Source organism: Coccinella septempunctata, chromosome 6, assembly GCF_907165205.1.
Source record: "Coccinella septempunctata chromosome 6, icCocSept1.1, whole genome shotgun sequence".
Taxonomy (NCBI): Eukaryota; Metazoa; Arthropoda; class Insecta; order Coleoptera; family Coccinellidae; genus Coccinella; species Coccinella septempunctata.
Genome location: NC_058194.1, coordinates 21,054,933 through 21,077,222, shown reverse-complemented (window position 1 = coordinate 21,077,222; position 22,290 = coordinate 21,054,933). Strand labels below are relative to the sequence as shown.

Genomic DNA, 22,290 nt, shown 5'->3' with positions numbered 1-22,290 from the left:
TCGAATAATAAAAGATCATTTCATGATAACGCATTGATTTATTAAGAAATTATCAGCCATATCTTCGTTTATTTCAGCCTAATTTTTACTCATATATTTAGTAAGTGGTTTACTATTGCATTTATCCTTTCCTTTGCAAATGGTACAACCAACGTGTGAGCCAGTATCACAGAACTCCTTGTCTTCTGTGCATCCTCTTATCCACCAGCGTTTCTTATTGGTTCCTCCTAAGAAAGTACTAATATTTTCTAGGTATACGTACGCATAGCAGATTTTTCCTTCACAAGTGTCCGTTGCCGTGCCTTTTTGGCAATCGCTACTCGATGAGCTCGATTTGCATTTCATACATACATACTTCTTCGCCGCTTCACCTAAATGAAATGAAAAAAAAAGGTTTTGTATTATTAAAATGTCTGATAGTTCCATTTTGCAAGCGCCGATTCAATAACAGGCGGATAAGGAGATCTACCTTCGATGTGTACGTATTTGTCTGAATGGTAGATCAGAGTAGCTATGAATATAGAAATCCGACTACTAGAAATGTAAATCAGAAGTTAACCATAGTGAACGTTCTACCATCGGAAGAGAGAAGCGGTTTCGCTTTTATTAAAACTCATCAGTATCGAATAACTCAACCAACGATGATCACAAATAAAGCAGAGGGCATTGATATTGAAAATTGAAAAAGAACATAGAATATAAATAAATCGATGCGACACCTGGCGTACAACCACCCAAGCTTTCTCCCCATGGTCGCTCGAAAATTAGATTCTAGAGTACATTAGGTACATTGGCCATCGAATATTCGAGCGAACATCGAATATATCCGATTATTCAATAGTCCATATAATAGCATAAACGAAATTGATGGATAGAAATGAAAATTGTATGAAAAACTGTTTCTATACAACAAATCGTGATAAAATCATAGGTTAACAATTGAAAACACCGTTGAAATATGTGAAGTACAGTTCAGTCACTGAGTTTCAGAGATCTTTGTCTACTATTGAAAATTTTCTGATGCAAAACTTATACCGAAAATGTCTATGATTTTCCCCATTCAGAATTGAAACTGATTTTGAATTTAGTAAAAGGTACAAACGAAAAAATTCCTTCCCCCAGCACTAGTTTTGAATCAAATACATATATTCATCGACCTGATTCCTCTTCTTACCCAGCAAGTACCTAACCTACACTAAAATTCTCCTATTATATAATGAAATGAATACATGATTTTCACCTTCGTTGACACAGTAGAGGGCAATCAAAACTACAAGGGTAAAAAACTTCATTTTAGGTGAAGGAATTATGGGCACACAAGAAGTATGTAGAAAGTGCTGGAGCATCCATTGCTATATAGGTATATATACCAACCTGAAAAATTAACAACTGACGAAGGAAAAACGATAAGGATAAAATGAATTGGTACATGCATTAAAAGTAATCTAAAACAATTACATGAAAATTGCTACTTATAAGCTTTTCCTATTTTTAGCTGAACTGAAGCGATCGTAAGTAATGAATAAGTAGAAAAAAAATCTCTCTCTATCGGAAGTATTTAGGTATTCAATTGAATGTAGTAAAAAAATGAAATGGAACAGATTCGGCTATGGTGAACAGTTTCATAACAATTTTATACTAATATACGTATATTTGAGGTAACTTTTTTTCGTTCAGTTACTCAGACTAACTTGGTTGATAAAACCAACTTCCCTACTGTATGTAGGGACAATATCAATTCAAAAAGTGCTAAAAATCGCTGAATATTTATACTAATGTTTGCATATTAAGGTCTTTTCTTTACGGAAGTCTTGAAATTTTTCTGCACTATTTTATTTGTTGCTTTTGTTATCTTATTCTAAGAGAAGTTTTTCAAAACGAATTTCGAGGAAAATTCGTTCTCATCGTATTTGATAATGTATTTTCTAATGCGAAGTTGCTGTAATATTCTTTTGAATAACCTTTTCTGTGGGACTAGAGAGTGAAGGAAGAGCTTTCTTACAAACAAGAGCATTTATGAGATCGTGGAAGGTATCATTTCGGTTGGGTTCAATCTGAATGCTGGTGTGCTGCAATGCAAGGCTTAGTTTTGTTACCCAACTTCTTCCAAATCTCTATATATGATCTAACCAGTTCAGCCGAGAACCACTGTCCACATCTTCAACTGCACGAAAGATGCTGATGGCATCATTCACCAGTGATACATCTTTGAGCACCCCCTTTGGATGCTAAGAATAAGGATAGACGATTGGGGACAAAGGAATCTCGAGAAATTCATTTCACCCAATTCGTGAATTCTGACTTGGTGATGGAGGGTCAGGGGTGCTTCAGCTAACGGAGTTTATGCATCTCCTTGGCGTAACTGCCAACTCTTCAATGTCTTTTGAGTGGAAAATTTTGCCAACACTATGATGTGCGCTAAAAATAAGCTCGGGTATCTGCTTATGGCTAGGAAACATTTCTCGGCAGATCAGATTTGATTCTACTATTTCACAAGGCTCAGATCAGACCAGGCTTTGAATATTGTTTTCTGACAAACTCAAAATGACGTCAAGCAGTTGCACTCTTTACCCCGTTTAGTAAAATGAGGATATTAATACCAAGAAATATAGAAAGAAGGTTCAATAGGCGTTCGAAAATACTCCACTCCCTTTGGTATCTCCACACGCCACGTCATATAAGAGCTATCATATAACCAGGCAGTGTAATTTAAATAATAACAACGTTTTGTCACAAAACTGAAGATATTTCAAATTATCTCCTTTTTAACTTAACCTATTACTACTATTTATCGATACGCCACTGCTAACGTACCCAGTTCTGTCAATTGAACTTAACTTAGCCACCTTCTACGTAATCACCCTTCCAATTTCAACTGAATTGCAAAATCATCCTATACCTACTTGTGATTATCACAGGAGCAGTCTTATTTTACCATAAGTGACATTGACTCTTCAATAAACAGAACGTCTGCTGAGCCATTTACATCAAAAATTTATTACTTTTGTTTGTGGCGTGTTTTGAAAGAAAAAACTGTTGCCTCGTTACCATTCAGAAATGCAGAAACACTATTATAAAATATTCAAATAACTCTACACTATGTTTTTCGGAATATTCAATTTTTTATGCATTAATTGCATTCATTGAATATTGAATCCGCAATAAGCTTATCATGTTATAGTAGAGGAAAAATAGGGTGAACATAAATACATAACAGTAGTATTGAATCAAAACTACATAAATTCATTGAAAAACCACCATTCTCGAAAGAAAACTCGCAGTATTTCCCTTCACATGTGCCTGAAGCTTCACCATTTTGGCGATCGCCATAATTTTTGTACATTTCACACATTTCATAATTGCACCTGCAGTGAAAATAAGATTTGTATTTGCCTGGCTTCATTAGAAGCTTCATCAGAAGAAGAAGATCGGTACTAATCATAAGTGGTTATAACCTATATGGATGAGGTTTTCAATTTTCCAAATAACGAGTAACTAACAATTTTAATAATTTCTTGAAATCATGTAAAAGTCTGAAACCTTACCTTCGTTTGAAGCGTAAAGACCAATCAAAGTCGTGAAAGTCAATAAGTACTTTATTTTGGCTAAATATTGGATTGGTTTCTCAAAATAGGAATTCTATGTATTTATATGTATATGTTTTTATATGTACCTACCTAAAATTCACCAATTCGAAAAAACAACCGATAAAAATCAAATTAAATGGAACATTAGACGTTATTTCATATAGTGATAACTACGGCCAAAGCAATAATGAGTATTTTTTAGGCAATCTTCCTGAACACAAGAATAAGGTGACTATACGAGGATAAAGAAGTGAAAAAAGTTATGATAAATATAGTGTCCCATTTGCAGTATTTTTTCGTATAAGAGACAACGTCTCAACAATGAAAATATTTTAGTCAGATAGATCATGATCCGTTCTCCATAAACAACTAATGTGTTTTCAAATTGAACATCAAATCTGCCAAAAATTGAAAAAGCAAAGTGGCACCTGATAAAATCAAGAAGGTAATTTTATGAATTATGAAACGGACAGAAACAAGATATCGATTGAAATTAATTCTGGGAGGATTCTGCATCTCTTCATAAACTTTTCAGGGTTTTCACTCCCAATCTCTGAAACAAAATCAATTAAAAATGAAATCAACGATTTGCTCCTGCGTAAATTCTTGCACTAATTTGTCAGGAGCAAATTAACTAAAAATTGTTGCCTGACAATGAACTCAAATCGTTGATTTCATTTTTAATTGATTTTGTTTCAGAGATTGGGAGTGAAAACCCTAAAAAGTTTATGAAGAGGACAGAAACAACACATTAATAAAAAAAACATAAACTTATGATCGAAATATATACCAGTCTCTGATTTTGTGTTGTTGTTCACTTTATTTGTGGTATAGCTACCTATATGTTGAGTTTTCTCAAGAAATTGTGTAAAAGTGTATTATTGTGTTATCATTCTTGATGACTCTTCGGATTTTTAAGGATGTTTTAATTTTTTTCCTCCAGTGGCTCTCGTATCTAATTAATACTCCATAGTTGTTCATACTGATCAGTTTTGTTTTTGTTTTTTCGTGCTTCAAATCTTCAAAAAAAACTGGTACATTTGGCAAATACTAGGTCACCAATTCATGATATCAGTGCAGAGTGCAACAAACGAAAGAACAATAGCTTTTCAGTAGGTATCTTCTGCTTCATTTTCTACGTTCGTTGAGGCGATTCTCATTTAAGATAAGCGTCCACAGTTCCGCATCGTACGCAACGCACGGATCGCATCGGAAGTATATTGGAATGCTCTATACTATAATAAGAAGTCATATAAGTGCGTCCACTGACAAGTATCTTACTGCCAGGATGCATCGCTTGATCCTTTTATTGCGATCCGTGCGTTGCGTACGATGCGGATTTGTGGACGCTTACCTTTAAACAGAATTTGCAACAGTATTTCAATCAAAATTCGAATATGATGTTGAATAATGTTTTTTTTTATTATTGGAGCCATATTGAGAGTTTGAGAATTCAAAGGATTATTTCAAAACTACTAGGAGATCGAAAAAACTCAACGGTCCACTGATTCTATTAAGTTTTAGTTTATGACAAGCTTTACAACAAATTCATCAAATGTAGAAGTAGCTGCTACTAAATTTCGAGGAGAACTTTACGATTTGTGATAAAAACACTTGTGAGGCCATTTCTCTTCAGCGTAGGAATTGAAATTTTAAGGGTCCCAAGCCATATCCAGGTTCTATCTTTTTGCGTTACTAGGTGTTGGATCGCTCACTGACTTTAGAGAACTAATTTCTCTTCTTATTACTGTAGTTAATTAGTACCTACCCTGAATAGTTCATCACTTTCTCTCTGTGTTTTAATTCGAATACAGTTAATGATAATAAGAATAATAGTTTACTCATACCATACTAATATAACTAATAGAATCACTGTCAAATATGGCGGGAAGTAACTTGCGCACTCCATACATCTAGTTTCTGAACATAAATTCATTATTTTAGATAATTCTCAATAAATAAGCGCCCAGAGAGAATGAGATAAAAACCATTTTAGTATGGTATCATTTCTGCTCTTGCTCAAATTATTAAGTAGGGCGGCCAATCATCCAGGTACTGAACTGACTCGTCGCTGCTTATACAGGGTCTTTGACTCGTACAAATATTTCAACAGTTGATTCTTGAGGCCAGGCTATCGAAAAACCATAAAAAAATGTTATTTTTATTTTTACCTCACAAACGGTTTTATCGGACGAAATGAATTTCGGAATATAGTTTTTCATTCATTTGATGAATCTTTTTCGAAAACAAGATATTACCACGTCTTCCACTTTTCCCATTATGACCATTACGTACCATAAAATACCAAAATCAAAGAACCAGTTTTTTCGAATTTGGTAACCTGAAGAAGGAGTCACCCAAAACTTTGAAACAACCCATGGAAAGTTGAGGTGATTGAGTATTCATTTCTCTTAATGCCTTTCAACTAAACACTGAGTTGAATCAATTCGATTCAATTCAGTTTTGAATATTGAATTTTTAAAGTAGAAGGCTTCTCAGAATATCAGTGTAGTGATTATGTGAACACCTATGCAATTTTCTTATAACTATTATCAGAACAATAATTCTGCATCTTATAAACTAACCGCCAGATGGAGCTCGCATTTTGCATGAACACCTTCAAATTTTGACTCCAAAAACTATTTTCAACCAGCTTTCTATTTTTTTAAATATTGGATTTTTTGTGTGGAATCTAAGCAGCACTCGGTGAGTTCAGCACCTGGAGGGTAACCACAATTTGAAAATTATTTTCCATACCAGAAAAAAAAATTTGTTCTTCATTCAGAAGTTGCCGTAATTCAACTTAATTGTAAATGTCAAGACATGAAATGAATTGGTATGAATTTATTTAAGTTCCATCATTTATTTATTTCTGCCATTATAAGTTCCCCTTTCAAGAGTGTTCAGGGAGTGTCTTTACATTGCATTCATGTTCGGTGCAAAGAGTACAAGCCTTATGTGATTCCCCTTTACAAAAATCTTTATCATCAGTGCAACCTCTGATATACCAGTCTTTCTTCCCTTGTCCTCCAGCGAAACCCTTGATTTTTTCCGGGTATATGTAAGCCATGCAGTATTTTCCAAAACATGTCGGGCCTGCATCGTCCGCAACCCTGCATTCATAATAACTGGGTGATTTACATTTGAAACATGTCAGCTCATCATCATCATCGTCATCATCATCCGTGTAACCTGAAAAAATATTAGATATAAATTTCATTCATTAGAGTCTTGTGTAATTCCTAGAATACATGTAAAAAATTTAATAAAATGTGCCCCGACGCTATTTTTATCGAAATATGTTGAAAAACCGTCGAAAAATGATGATGAGAAACTGAAGTTCAATTTTTTTTATGATAAAAAATCAACTAAAATGGAAAAAAGTGACGGTGTGACATCTAGATGTCCTTCAACTTCAATTAAAAAAAATCAATGCTTTGCGTTAAAAATTAAAAACTAAAAATTAAGAACTAGTGAATGCCGTTTTTGGATGGAGATTCTTAAGTTATTACTTCCCCTTAAGATTGTACAATTCGTCAATTGTTCACAGCCATTATTCACTGATCTATCAAATTTTTTGATCGAAACCATAGTCAGAGACCCGTAATTTAGAGATATAGCTGTACCTACACTATACAGCAATATTGAAATCTGAGAAAATAATCTTTTGACCATCGTGGTTAAGTAAAAAAAAATCTTTCTCATATAAGGGCCATTATTGACTTCAGAATATTTGGAATGAGTAACATTCAATTTCGCACATTACGAATTTTTCGAAAAATTTGAGTAGTTCTGATCACAAGACTTCATTTGTGGCATACCTCTGTAACTAAAGAATTAGGAAAAAAAATATAAAACTACAACCTCTACAGCCATTTAACCCAATGAAAAATATATATTCATGATGTAATAAATGATATTCTTGCCTTCCTGGATGCAGTAGATCGAAATGAAAACTACAAGTAGCAAAAAATACTTCATTTCTGCAGAAGGGATCACAAGTCTCGATTGTTAGAAGCATGAGCGTTATATATATACAAAATTTTTGCAATTATTTCCGAAGGTTAAACGGCTATAAAAAGAATCGAAAGATTATATGTCATTTTACTCATTTTATGTAATTATTGGTATCTTATCCTGAAGCTTTTAGTGAATCGGCTCTATTTCGTAACTTCAGATCGAATAGAGATGGTATGCGTCGAATAGTACGTACGTACATTGCCCCGGTTCTCTGATATATTTTTATTCGATCTCATGATATTAACGCTGTTTCGTCAAAGTGGCGAAATAAAAGCTGAGATTTTGGCTTTAATATGTAGAAGAAAAGCAACCAACAGTCTTGAACTGGCTTATTCTATTACAATGTTCCCATCATTCATATAAACATTTGTTAACCGATTGGAGCTTTTAACAAAGACTTAACAAAATTAACAAAGTGAAAGAAAGCAAGAAAAATAAAAGCAGACAACTACCTATTCCTTTTGAACAATTTTTTTCATTGCCTATATGTCCACAAAATTCCTTATCATAAATAGAATTTTATGAGCTGGACGATTGTCTTCCAAATGACCTGGTATAGTTAACAGAAACTTAGGTATTTCGAGTAGAGCAACTTAGAACGTCTGGGGTAGAATTTTAATTTTCCTCCATTTGTTTTTTTATTTTTGTAATTATCATTATAAACACAAAAGTCTCGACAACAAATATATTAGTATTAAATTAAAAAAAGATTGGATCAAATTTTTTGCCATTGTCCGAAATCTGCCCATTTTTGTCTGGCACAGTCAGTCCCTAATCTACCTCTAGTTCCTAGCTCTATTTAAGTTGTTGGATCCATAAGAACCAAATCAATGCTGCAGCATAGATTTAGATGCATTTTGAGGAATTCATTTCGATACTTTCAATACAAAAGCGTGATTTTTGATAAGTTGCTTTTGACAAATATGTCAGATTTACTTTAAAACATGTGGGGGGCATGCAATTGTAGTCAAATTTTATACAGTTATAGCTACTCTCCAAATTCTTTTCTGTTCATATTTGGCCAAGTATTTCGATACCTATGATTAGGTATACGTATAAAGGGTGTTTACAGAGGAGAGGCTTTTTTTGGACAGAAGGTAGAACTCATCAAAATAAGTCGTTTAACCAAAAAATTGTCTATATAAAATATCCAATATCCTAAACGAAACCACATGGTCGAATCAGGAGATAAGTTTTTTTCCCACGGCTTTGAGTGGAAAAGCTAACAAACGATCTAGGGTGGTATGAGGATCTATTTCATTAATCATTTTCAATTTTTTTTTAACTTTGTCATTTTGAAAGTTTTATATAGGTGATTTTTGGTGAAACGCTTCATTTTGACCAGTTCTAACTTCTGTTGAAGAAAAAAGCTTCACGGTCAAATACACCCTGTATTTACATTAACAAATTTTTGAGGTTTTCTATCTGTATAACGTTATGAAGCTATACCAAACTGAAGATGAATTATTCCACATGACCATATGTCATCTCAAAACATTCGATCAATATTCAGAAGAAACACTCAAGAGCAATTTGATTTCCACTAACATTAGTAGCATTGAGTATTGAGTTGAATACTCAAAGCCATTAGAGATATGCTGTCGGGGTGACCAAATAAAAAAAAAATTAAATTTCTTTCGATACAAGTAGGTACGGCATTTCCTTTAGGTGCTGGAATAAAATTAATTTGCATGTACCAGTTCGTTCCAGAATTTTTAATGATCGCCTTTAATTACCCAAATTTCGAAAATATCAACATAATTATCCATTTCTCTTCTTCATTAAAGATAATGGAAACCTTTTAACTTTATCTTTTCGAATAACGAGGAGTAATTGGACCATATGCGACATGGAACAACCAGAAAAAATTTTGGACGTAGGGATATTTGGAGATAAAGGAAATTATTGACTCTCATTTGAGATAGAGCAAGTATATATAATATAAGTAGTTCGAACAGAACCCTATAAATTTACACTTGTTTGTTATAGGGAGAGAAAGGAACAGTTAAGTTTATTTCAACTAGCAATGATATTCCTTCTTCATGGTTATGGCGTGTAGATCATACGAGTGAGAAATTATCATTCTGATTGAGCAGTGTACAATTTCTACGAATCGTCGAAACACGTAAAAAAAGCAAGATTCGTCATTTTCACTGCCCATTATTCCATTAATTTTGCGTTCATTTTTTGTTTTTACTTGTAGGATTCTTTTTTATGAGCGAGAATTCATGTCCATTGATCATCAGTGTGATGGTGTTGTGAACCAAACAAATAACAAGATACGTGATTAAAGCTATTGTTTTTGTTCCATCTCAGGATTGGTGTGCTAATGTCGTGCACACCAATCCTTAATGTTGTTTGAACCAATGAAATTAATTACATGATTTCCAGTAACGATGATTTTTTGACCACTATACATGGCTTCGCTATCAATATCAATATCTATATCTTAACTTCTTCAGGTGAATAAAGGTAATGCTCCAGTATAAAATAAGTAGGAGAGATAAATTTGGCAGGGAAATCTAGGATCTAAAAAGTTATGTGTGGGGGTTTATCGAGTTCCCTCATGAAACTACTTTCATTTTGAATGAAAAGAGTGCAGAAATTAACTGAGCTGAATAAGACTTAGGAAAATTGTTGTTGATGAAAAAAGATTTTTATTCTAAAGTATAAGTCAAAGACACACCTTCCAGGTGTGTTATATGGTATAGAATGATACAAAATGAAAGGGATTGCATGAAACTGGAGACTATACATGTAATTATAATAATATGATGATTTAGCCAAACTCGAAATCTCATACAAATGTTGATAAATATCGATATTTGAAGTCTAGTATATGCCAACAAACCTCGAGCTGAAGAAGCAATAAAATCAAACATGAAACATGCATCAATAAAATACCACCTGATTTATTGCACAAAGAAATCGAAAATGTGTTTCATTGAATTCGATCCTGTTATTTGAATAATGTGTTGCTTAAATTCGAAAAATAATTGCCGATAAGAATAAGAAAAAATTGCTTTTATCTCGAAGATTTCGTATTTTATTCAATTTTGAAAGATGTAATTCTCACTGGGAAAGATTTCTCAATTGAAAGTCTTTCTCTTTCCTCAAGGACGTATGGGATCTATATGAAATAAAAAATTGTGTGGAAAAAGCTGAATGCAACGGCAATCCAAACATTTCAATCTAAACCCACCAGGCATAATAAACACAATTCGAACCTGCGAAGAAAACTGAAATATCCCTGGCTGATTGTGATACGAAAGTCAATATTTGTTCTCCGAAAAGGACGGTAGAAGAGGGATGTTAATACGATATAGGTTGAATGGGGAACCACGTAGGGGGCGACAATGCTGAGGAAAAGAACAACCAGCACCCCTCTTGCGGACGCGCGCCTTGAGAGAAATCAGATTGACCGGTGAACCATGAGGTAATTGAAGTCGCCCTCATCTATTGCAATGTCCCCGAAGGGTTGAGAAATAATATGTCAGGAAACCTATTGGGATATGACGTTTTGCCATGGTGATGTCGACGATGTTCATATTATGACAGATTGGGAGGAAGGAATTGTTATTATTTTAGCTGTGTAAGTACATATTCTGAAAGAGCAACTTCTCTAGTTGAAAATCTGAAGATTTTATTTAGCTCGATGCAGCCGTTCGGTCTTGACGATCATTTAATTGATTCCATCTTTTTGGAAATTTATCGATAGTCACGTTAGAGAAATTTTTCTTTCAATAAAACTGAACGTAGATGGAAATGTGATACATATTCTGAAAGAGCAACTTCTCTAGTTAAAAATCTGAAGATTTTATGGAGCTCGATTCAGCCGTTCGATCTTGACGATCATTTAATCGATTTCATCTTTCTGGAAATTTTTCGATAGTCACGGTTAGAGTAGTTTTTCTCTCGATAAAACTAACCGTAGATGGAAATGTGATACATATTCTGAAAGAGCAACTTCTTTAGTTAAAAATCTGAAGATTTTATGGAGCTCAATGCAGCCGTTCGGTCTTGACGATCATTTAATTGATTCCACCTTTTTGGAAATTTTTCGATAGTCACCGTTAGAGTAGTTTTTCTCTCAAAAAAAATAACCGTAGATGAAAATGTTTTACATATTCTGAAAGAGCAACTTCTCTTATTAAAAATCTGAAGATTTTATGGAGCTCGATGCAGCCGTTCGGTCTTGACGATCATTTAATTGATTCCATCTTTTTGGAAAATTGTCGATAGTCGCCGTTAGATAAATTTTTTTTTCAAAGAAACTGACCGTAGATGGAAATGTGATACTTATTCTGAAAGAGCAACTTCTCTAGTTGAAATTCTGAAGATTTTATGGAGCTCGATGCAGCCGTTCGGTCTTGAAGATCATTTAATTCCATCTTTCAGAAAATTTTTCGATAGTCACGGTTAGAGTAGTTTTTCTCTCGATAAAACTAACCGTAGATGGAAATATGATACATGTTTTGAAAGAGCAACTCGTCTAGTTAAAAATCTGAAGATTTTATGGAGCTCGATGCAGCCGTTAGGTCTTGACGATCATTTAAATGATTTCATCTTTTTGGAAATTTTTCGATAGTCACCGTAAGAGTAATTTTTCTTTCAATAGAACTAACCGTACATGGAAATGTGATAACTAATAACATCTTTACTAATTATGTGGGATTTTCTTTTTTCCCTGAGCATAGTGAAATGTCTTTCTGAGACAAGGCTGTGTGTGTGGAAAATGTACGGTTTGTACAGAACTGAATGGCTCATGCATTGTAACACGTGGGGCGCCTAAATTAAAGAACATTCAGTTCAGGGAACAATAATATTTTTATATCATAACAGTAAAAGCATAATCTGAATATTATTGTGTTGTCCAAACATTGATGCTTGTGTAGAGATATTGATGCAGCACACGTTAGCAATAATTTTATAATAATACAAATAAATATCTGGAATTGTTGGATGAATAAACTAATGAAGTCCTCCGAGTGGCGGAATTCCATTACAGTTTTCCAAAATTAATCAAATTCCGTTGCTATGATCCATCCCTACCCTGACGCGAAACATGCACAGTTGTATGGCTGTTAGTCAGAATGCACCGAACGAATTTTAATGAATGAAGAGATAATATGGGGATAGCTTTGACATATCTGTATTCGAGATCTGTGCTGAACCCCTCCTACCGTAGAATTTGCATGGAAATAGACTTGATTATTCGGGTTCAAAGAGATGTAATTTGGGAACAAGAGCGGTTACCCCTCATGGGAGAAAAATTCATAGCAGTTTTTTTGCACGCAAACAATTTTATCGTGTTTCCTTTGATTTCAATGCAACTACATATTTTCCATTGCTAATTCAGTTGCTTTTTGAAAGCAAAAAAAGTTGTGCAATTTGAGAATTTTATGTATGAGTGAATTAATGAGAAAAGTTTACTACAGGATTTTCGATGAATGTCATCGTAGAATAAGTTCCCGAAAATTGATTTTTCTATTTTTCATTTGACTTGTCCTATACATTGTAAATGTCTCAAGGTACCAATAAATACCTAATGACTTTAGCCTTGCGGCTTTCACACTCCTCTCCAGAGGAAAATTCACATATCCCAGATATCTCAGATATCAAAAGGATTAAGCTCTGTTGGAGCCCTTTCCAGGTTTTCGGGCTCGTGGTGGTGGTCGGGTTCGGGTCGCTCCTCGGCTCCCTGCTGTAGGTAGGATTCCTGCTCCACCCGCACTTCCTGTCGGAGCAGACGGTGTTCCTCAAATACTTGCGTACAATTCTCGCCGTTCCCAGCAGCACCGCCCTCTGCATGACTCTGACTCTATAGATATTTTCGTCCAGCTGAAGTTTCCTCAAGTTCTCTAGTAGTTTCTTCGGTATCAGGCCTGTAGATGATATGACAATAGGGATGGTCTTGACATCTTTCAGCTTCCACTGTCTCCTGGTTTGCTCCTCGAGATCTCTGTACTTTGAAATTTTTTCAGTGTGCCTATCTAGAAGATTGTTATTATTTGGAATCGCCACATCGATTAATAGTGCTCTGTCCTCATCCTTATTGAGCAATATGAGGTCTGGTCTATTGTGGGTTATTTTCCGGTCTGTGAGAACCGTGCGATCCCAGTATAGCATGTGATGTTCATTTTCCAATACAGCATCCGGATGGTAATTGTAATAAGGAACCTTTTTTGAACTTAGAAGTTGGTGTTTAAGTGCCAATTCTTGGTGAAGAATCTTGGCAACAGCATCATGTCTATTTTTGTACTCCGCGCCCGCGAACTTCTGACATCCCCCGGTGATGTGCTGGACAGTTTCATGTGTCGCACAGCCATAACGACAGCTATCATCCGCCACTGAGGCATCCTTGGCGATATATTTCATGTAGTTCCTTGTTGGAATCACCTGATCCTGGATGGCGAGCATGAAGCCCTCTGTCTCAGGAAACAACCTTCCGGAAGTCAACCAGTAATTCGAAGCAGATATGTCGACGTAATCATGGTTGACCTCGTTCTGGTGCCTCCCATGCAAAGGTTTGCCAATCAGTTTCTGCATTTTACTTTCTGCAGAGTGTTCGACGGTTTCCAAGTGGTCCTCCTGTAGCTTTAACGGTGTAGAAGTATCAGCAACACAAACTACTTGATGGAGTTCTGATGAAGTAGCCTTGCTCAGAAAATATTTTCGAAGTCCCTCAATTTCCTAGGTCATACGGTTGGACAAATCAACAATTCCTCTACCCCCAAGATGTCGTGGCAGCTCGGTCCGTTCTATTGAGCTTTTGGGGTGATGTTTATTGTGTTTAGTCAGCATCGTCTTTATTTTTCTCTGTAAGGCTGCTAAATCGGTGATGGTCCAAGAGATGATACTGAATGAGTAGCTCAGCGCCGAGTAAGCGTAGGTATTGATAGCTTTTATCAGATTCTTGCTGTTAAGGTCAGTTCTCATTATCCTTCTCAATCTTCGGGTGAACTCTTCCGTTAGTCCTTCCTCTAATGCTTCAATTTCTGCACCTTCTTTGAGTTTGAACGTACCATCTTCTATTTTCCCTCTCGTTATGTTCAGCAGTCCACATTTTTCTAGTCCAAACTTCATTTTGATGTCTTCCGAGAATCCTTCCAATAATAATTATTATTATATAAATGTATGTATTAAGATGAACAGCCACAAATACGTGCCAGTTGTCCTGTTAATTGTTTATTCATGTGAAATTTTTGTTCAAAGGTGAAGTTCATCTTGACTTTCTTTAATTTCTTTTACTTATATTGATGCAAGATGATTTTTGTTGAGGAATTTAACATTCTTGTAATTATGTGTTAATTCCTTCGGGAGATGCCCATTCCCAACCACTGCATCATATGCATTTCATCTTCGGGTTAATATTTTTGAAATCTATAACTGATGTAACGTATTCAAACTTTAGCCAAAAAATATAACGAACATTAACTTTCCTCAAGCTAGTGCATATTATGATATTATACTAATCTCTTGTATTTTCCATACAACTAACCCAAAAATGTTTCGACAAGCATCATAAACCCACATTTTCGTACTATACTATACAGAGTGGAATGTGTCAAATTTCCATAGCCCACCGAGTGCTAAAATAAAAGTGAATGGAGTATACACATAACTTATGCCTTCAACAATACGTAAATAATCAGTGTATTTTGAAATTTTATCAAACGCCACTTAGCTGAGTAGGTGACTTCTTGACCGATATTTGCGAAAGCCATATTGTATTTTTTGTCGAAGCAGTAATGTTTCATTTTGCTGCTAGCTTTGAGCATCATAAAATGATATTAGTTTATTCCGGTGAACAGGTTCATTCGAGATTTTTCATTTTGTCAAACCACACAGTATTTTTCAATACGTTAACGGTGCAGGTTTTTGGTTCATAGTAATAGTCAGTTATTTGACGGTTACCCAATCTACCCAATATTGAAATCTACAGCGAAGTCCTTTGAACCTCCCCAGAATCAGTCCATTCTATTTACTGATCCCTGTCGAATCAACCGGGAATCGAATTAAAAAGCAATAAATCATGGTTTAACAAACCCCGCAACCTTCTGCAATACACCACGGAATAGGTGATTACAATAGAGCTCTCGTGGGCCATTTAAGAAAGGAGGAATTGGAGCCGACAGTGATCCAGGGCTCGGAGAAGGGCGAAAATACCAATTTTGTTATGGGATCTGAAGTGGCTTGTTGAGGTTTCCGTGTTGATGATTCACCCTCGTCAAGAAAGCCATCTTTATCTGTCCCGAATTGTGAATGCCGTGTCACCTCCAAATTAGGGGGGCTTTGATGGAGCGGATGAATATTTTAAGGAAAGGAAGCGTCCAGGACATCTCGCAAATTAGTTATGGAAACTTGGTCGGATAAAATCACTGTGGGCTTAATTTGGTTTGTGGGAGCAGTGAAGAATTATGTCAGAGTTTCTACAATACAATAATTCGATGACCTGAAACTGAAAGGAGGATAATGAGATTATTTGAATGTTTAATATTTTATTATAAAATAAACTCGAGAAATAACAAAAATCAGGAACACAATTAATAACCAATTATGGTTCACTCGAACATGAAAGAATTATAAAAAATATCCTGCTTATATTATAATGAAACATAACAAAAAATGTGATATCAAGTAGGCTTCGGAATTTATGACGTTGATATTCTGTGTCTGATGCTGTCAGAACTACATAGCCCACTTGACGACGAATTTTATTGAATGCACGTTGCATATTAAAGTCTATCAAGTCCTAGATTAGGTTTGAATATAAGAATAAGAAGAGAATGCATGCTTGATGATGAATTCGCTGAAACCTATTAAAATCAACCAAGCCATTGAAAGGTCTCTCTTTCTTAGACCGAACAGTTATTGTAAATTTTATTCTACTAAATATAATCTACTAATTGAATTTTCAAAAATCCCTTCTACTCCTGTTTCCTGGGCAAGATCCTGTATGGAGGAAAAAGAATATTTAAAATAATTAAATAAGGATTACTTAGAAATTAACCTTGGTCCTTGAACTCGAAGTTATGCCTGAAAAAGTTTGCAATCTCTTGAAAACATGAGCAATATTCTTAGATATTAAATTCTTATAAGTTATAAGTCTGAAAATAATACAATCAATAGTATCGGTGAATTTTCATGGAATTTCGATTACATAAATATAAAGTTAGTCAATACTGTCAATAGTTAGCATTATCTTTCATTATTTAGGAAAATCATGTCTAAACTCTAGATCTAGAAGCAGTGTCGTCTCATCATGTGGAACATTTTGTAGTAAACTAAACTACATCTTTATGAATTTCCACATGTCTATTTCATGCCCTTTTTCGCTAACAATTATTCCTAAATAACGAATTCTCCGTTTAAATCATTCATGCAGTTTTCGATGCTGGTAACATTGTTGCTGAAAATTTATTGTATGATTGAACTATATTCATCATCTCTTCATAAACTTTTTAGGGTTTTCACTCCCAATCTCTGAAACAAAATCAATTAAAAATGAAATCATTTTGGATTTTTCCATTTTCCATTGTAATATCACATTACATTTTGAGGCATTTTCATTCAGCTACGAAAAATGTAATTAATCAAACAGGCATTCGTTTAATCGGATCCTTATTATCATCAGGACGTCTGTCACTTGTTTAAACTAACCCCACATATTTCATGCACGAATTAGAATTTGTACCTTGATACCATTTCGTTTCACACGCAACTAACACTATACAGGAAATGTTAATTGGACATGAAAAGAAGCTGACATAATTCGAAAGATTTTTTTTCAATTTTATAGTCTGTTTTATTAAAAGCAAATGAATCTTATCCAATATTTTCTCTGGATTATTTCGTGAATAATGATTGATGATGAGGATATCAACTCAGTCAGTATACCATAAAACTTAATCATATAATCATTTCGATTCGAATTGCCCAAAAAAATTTTTTTTTCTCAATATATGTTCAGCAGAAGTGATACTTTCTACTAATTATAGCTGCAAATTCAAATAAAACAAGAAACGCAAAGACAAAGACGGAAATTTTTTTTATTTATGTTTAATTATTGCTTTCTAATGGGAATGTTTGAATGACCAAAGTGGAAAATCGGTGAATGCTCAACTGATCATAATTTGGTTTGTTGTCTCTATTAAAATACGTCCGCCAAAAATGTTTTACTTCATAACTGCCTCCAGACACCAAAAGAGGGTTGATTGTATATTCGATCCTTTTGAAAATTATATCCTGGACACAGTTTCGACTTAGTCAATTTAGTGAAGGCAAAATCTATGTCAGGTGGTTTTAATTGTATTCAAGCACGTGCCAAAATTGTTGCATATAGGTGAGGTAGGCTCAGAATCAAGAATTGCCTAGCAATTTGAAAATTCTTCTTGCGGAAGCTGATGAAATTCCCAACCTTGATCGAACCTCGTTTTCTTCAAGTTACAGTCCTCGTAAAACAGCAATTTGCTGCAGAATGCTGTCATGACTTTCTTATCGTATGTCCTTAGCCAAGTTAACACAAACCCCTGACATGAATGTAGTGCTTACGGCCATGAAGCCCCGTCAAGATTGCGTTCGAATTTTTGCACCCCTTCAAAGTGGAGGCAATCTTAGAGCAGTGCTCCTATGATTCTTACTCGAGTGTCATTGCTTATGAAGTCAATTTACAAGTAATTACGGGCTGAATTTCCCGGGTGGGGCAACCCTCTTCTTCACACCCCATAATATCGCAGGGGTTCGGAAAAACGAAGGCAGATAAGTTCATTTTCCCAGTATGTGTTCGGAATAGGTTTGTCAACATTTCTTGTCATTATCTTCCGATAGGGTGGCTGAGTGAATTCATCACGTCGACATTTTTGACGTTCTTATTTGACAGGGTCTTCCTGCATCATCTCATCAATATGGAAATGTTTCATTGTTAAACGAGTACGTGTTGATACTTCCAGCTAGGTTTCCTGGAATTTTACAACAACACTGAATTTGATATGAGCAAGTTTTCTGATCTGCGAAATCCCATAGTGCATTTGGCGATGTACCCCTTTTACTGGGTCACAATGTCTTTGGAACCACTAAACAATAACCGCGTATTTGAATTTCTTGAAAATTTTTAAACCGTTAGAAATCCTATTCAAATGAAAATCATTATAATGAACTGTCAAAAAATTAATCCATTTCATTATTGTGAACTTCAGCCACAAGTACAATTCCAAATGAATCTCGAACTGCTTTCACAACTTTAGATTTTTCTCAAAAATTTTGCATTTCAAGGAAAAATTGCACAAGACAAGAATGTTATCCAATTGAATGGGCTTTTCAACGGTAAAAAAATACTAGGTGAATTCAGACACGCGGTTGATGTTTGGTGGTTTCAGTGAAAAGTGTCTTAAGAACTTCCAACACCCAAAAAGGTAGCCCTATAGAGGGTGAGTTTTTGACTAGTAGAAAAAGTACAAATATTTTAAGAGTAGATTCTTGAGGTGAAGAAAAAAACACTTTTTTCTTTCACCATTTTTTCCGAATCGGCTCGGTTTAAAATATACAGACATAGAGACACAGACTAATGAAAAACCATAAAAAAATTTTATGTTTAGTCTCAGACTGTTTTATCGAATGAAATGAATTTCGGAATGTAGTTTTTCATTTATTTGATGAATCTGTTTCTAACACAAGATATCGCCAACGTATTCCAGTTTTCTCATTATGACCATTACGTACCATAAAAATACCAAAAATTCAAAGAATCCAACTCTTGAAACTAAATTGGACGCTATGTCATGAATATTTGAAAGCTTTGTAAAATAAAATTATTTTTCATATTTTCTCGTATAATCCAGCGTTTTCGATTAATTTGATGTTCAGGAATAAAAAATATCTGTGAAATTCGAAAAATTGGGTACTTCGACCGAATGCAAAAATCCACAGATGTGTAGTGTAACACTTAGCTCAATTTCGATTGAAATAAATTCGTACTCAAATGTTTATCTACTGAATCGTCACATGGTGAATGTATTCTGAATTATTTTTCCTCAAATGCGAAACAGATTTTGCCCAGTAATTTGCTGAAATCATAAGTCCAATATCCTCTAATTTTTTCTCTATTCCAAGGGATTATATACAAAGTAATTTAATGGAAATAGGTGCCCATATAACATATAACTCTAATTGGGTAGGCGCCTTCTTCAGCGGTCATAAAAGTTATTGCTTATAAAAGACTCAATATTGCTTGTACCATGATGAAATGGCTGCCCTATAGACATCATTCATTTCTTTTCAATAGATATTTGATATGCGGTTTCATATGTTCAAATTATTTGATCTTCAATCATTTCTACGTCTCAGCTAGGATTATCCATAAAATCAAAGAGCATTGTAATAATTCATAGTAATATTTTATGAATATCTACTATTTGCATAATTCAAAATTAGAAAATTCGAAATTTCGAAAAGCTCAAAAACAAACAGGTTGTTAATTAATATAGTTGCGAATAAATTTGAAGAGTGGTTTCTTGTCAAATATTGTTGGCCTTTCATATTAATTTTTTTAACAGCCCCTGCTTGAATACAGCTCCCTAAAGATGGCACCTGGAAATCAATTTTTAATTTTTTTCTTAGAAACCAGAAAAAAAAATAAAGTGAAATTCGGACTATTTTTAACTTATACTCATAAAAAGTGTAAGGCTAATTTTTTATTATAATATCTCTTCATTCATAGTTATACATAATATTTCGTTATTTTTTTTCTGAATTATTGTAAATCATCTTTTGACAATAATTTTCCTTTCTTGTTCGTATGTAGGTACGCATTTTACATTTTATTTTACTTGAAATGTCCATTGGTAATTTTGTCCTGTTAAACTCAGTTCGTCAATAAGTTTTTCAGGATGCCTGAAGAAACCCTCTTGAGATCTATATGTTCATTAAATGTTTTGTGGCTTGACGAAGAAACATGGAATATACCCAGAAAACGTAAATAGGATAGGTGATAATTACTGACAGCTGCAACGCCTTTATCCGGTGGGCGTTCTTATGCAACTATATTTTGGGGTAAGTTTTTCCTTACAGGCAGGGAACTGGGGTTGTCCCCTCGTGAGTCCTGAAATAAAAATAACGCTGAGAAATATTGGTTTTCTAGATACGATGTCCAGATTCCTGTAGTTTTTCCTGTACAATACACTTTAAAAAAAATTTGTCTGAGTATGTTATGCGACAAATATTTTGCACTTTTCGAGAAAACTATAAATTTAAATAGAGAAAGAAATGTTCTAAAAACAAGTCGAATTTCTAGAAAAAAAAATTCAAGTGGTTTTTCCGCAGTAAAACTATTCATGATGGGCTCACAAATGCTCCCCTACCTCGAAATTATTTTCTAACACCTTATTCATGATGACAGTTTTGAATTTCATTGAAATCAGTCTATTATTTCGAGAATATTATAGAGATTTGTTCGATTTCTAATGTCAAAATCGAGATATTTCGAGTTTCAGATGGCTCTATTCCATACAGAAAATTCCTGCGATTTTGATTTCTTCAGCATTTTTATTATTATCTTCACGAAACTGGGACGTTTCACCCTGACGTAAAGAATCAATGATCAAGTACGGTCCTGTTTCTTCTTGATTGTAGCTTTTAGATTCCCTTGAGTCTCTCAAAGTCAAAAAGCTTGCAAAATATCTTCAAAATCTGTGTTTTTAAGGAAACACAGCAAGCATAAGATGGGTTTGAGTGCCTCTTTCTGACTCCTCACGTAGTGCTTGATCAGAAATCACCCTGCATAGTCTATAAGATTCCCTTCTTATGTGTATAAATTCAAAGTGAGTACCGATTTTTAGATTACTGTCGAGTAATTAGAATCTAGGAAGCCCTTCTAGCAGCGTAGCATCACGTTCCATGGAAATCTCCAATTACCTAGTCATTTATGCAGGTGGTGATATCTACAGATTAGAACGTTTCAATCATCAACACTGCATCGAATTCAAACCAGCCCAGAAGGTATATAAGGGAGCAAGTATGCACTTTAACACTGCGAAACTATGAGGTTTAGCGCATGTTTTTTCATGAAATGATCTACATTAAATTGGTTTCATACATAATCTTGCAAAAATAAACACTTCTATAGTTGCAGGGGCTCTGAAAGTAGTAAATTTACAGATTATTTGGAAAAATTTCGATTTATCTTTCTGGGAGCAATTTTTCACAGGATACTTTTAAAGAACATGTGGGTATAGAACCACTTTAGCAAAATTGTGTAAAAACTATTTTTGTTCTCAATTAAACGTAGCTTAATTTAATATTCAACACAATTAGCGCCTAATTGCATAGTTTTCAAGAGTTGCAGACAAATTTTCACTTTAAATGTTTTTGTCTTATTGTCCTATTTCAACTGCAGAAACGATTATGTTAGAGTATATGTCTGTTCCCAGATTTGGAAGTTCATTTAAGTACTTGACGTTTGAATGTCAAATCCCCTTGCTAAATATGAAAAAAACATAAGCTAAAGTATAATAAGTCAATTCACACCTCCCTAATAGCTCCGGTGGCTTAAATGAAAGCAGCCCAAGTAACGTTATTCCGCAGGAAGACATTAATTACCTTGTTAGAAACATGTTCCGTGGTGTTCCTATCAGGAAGGCATTCGCGATGGCTTTCGGAAACCCGTCAAGATGACGTTCTCCATCAG

At 34.5% G+C, this 22,290-nt stretch overlaps 3 protein-coding genes across 3 annotated transcripts in view; 1 reads left to right on the top strand and 2 right to left on the bottom strand.

The window, feature by feature from the left end:
• Nucleotides 1-22,290, top strand: part of LOC123315842 (protein sickie) — a 224,497-nt gene that overhangs the window by 25,843 nt on the left and 176,364 nt on the right. The gene's annotated exons all lie outside the window — the stretch shown is intronic.
• Nucleotides 19-1,322, bottom strand: LOC123315848. Its single transcript, XM_044901732.1, has 2 exons — nt 1,241-1,322; nt 19-371 (listed from the first exon to the last, which is right to left on the bottom strand). Exons 1-2 carry the CDS (start codon nt 1,290-1,292, stop codon nt 79-81), a joined length of 345 nt encoding a protein of 114 aa, XP_044757667.1. The 5' UTR covers nt 1,293-1,322; the 3' UTR covers nt 19-78.
• On the bottom strand, nt 6,417-7,651 carry LOC123315844. Its single transcript, XM_044901729.1, has 2 exons — nt 7,514-7,651; nt 6,417-6,779 (listed from the first exon to the last, which is right to left on the bottom strand). The coding sequence occupies exons 1-2, from the start codon at nt 7,566-7,568 to the stop codon at nt 6,481-6,483; spliced, it is 354 nt and encodes a 117-aa protein (XP_044757664.1). The 5' UTR covers nt 7,569-7,651; the 3' UTR covers nt 6,417-6,480.

Excerpts from the sequence above, each read along its gene's own strand:
- LOC123315848 (XM_044901732.1), bottom strand. The coding sequence starts at position 1,292 with ATGAAGTTTTTTACCCTTGTAGTTTTGATTGCCCTCTACTGTGTCAAC. Across the intron at positions 372-1,240 it reads CCTCTACTGTGTCAACGAAG|GTGAAGCGGCGAAGAAGTAT; the intron begins GTGAAAATCATG and ends CATTTCATTTAG.
- LOC123315844 (XM_044901729.1), bottom strand. The coding sequence starts at position 7,568 with ATGAAGTATTTTTTGCTACTTGTAGTTTTCATTTCGATCTACTGCATC. Across the intron at positions 6,780-7,513 it reads GATCTACTGCATCCAGGAAG|GTTACACGGATGATGATGAC; the intron begins GCAAGAATATCA and ends ATATTTTTTCAG.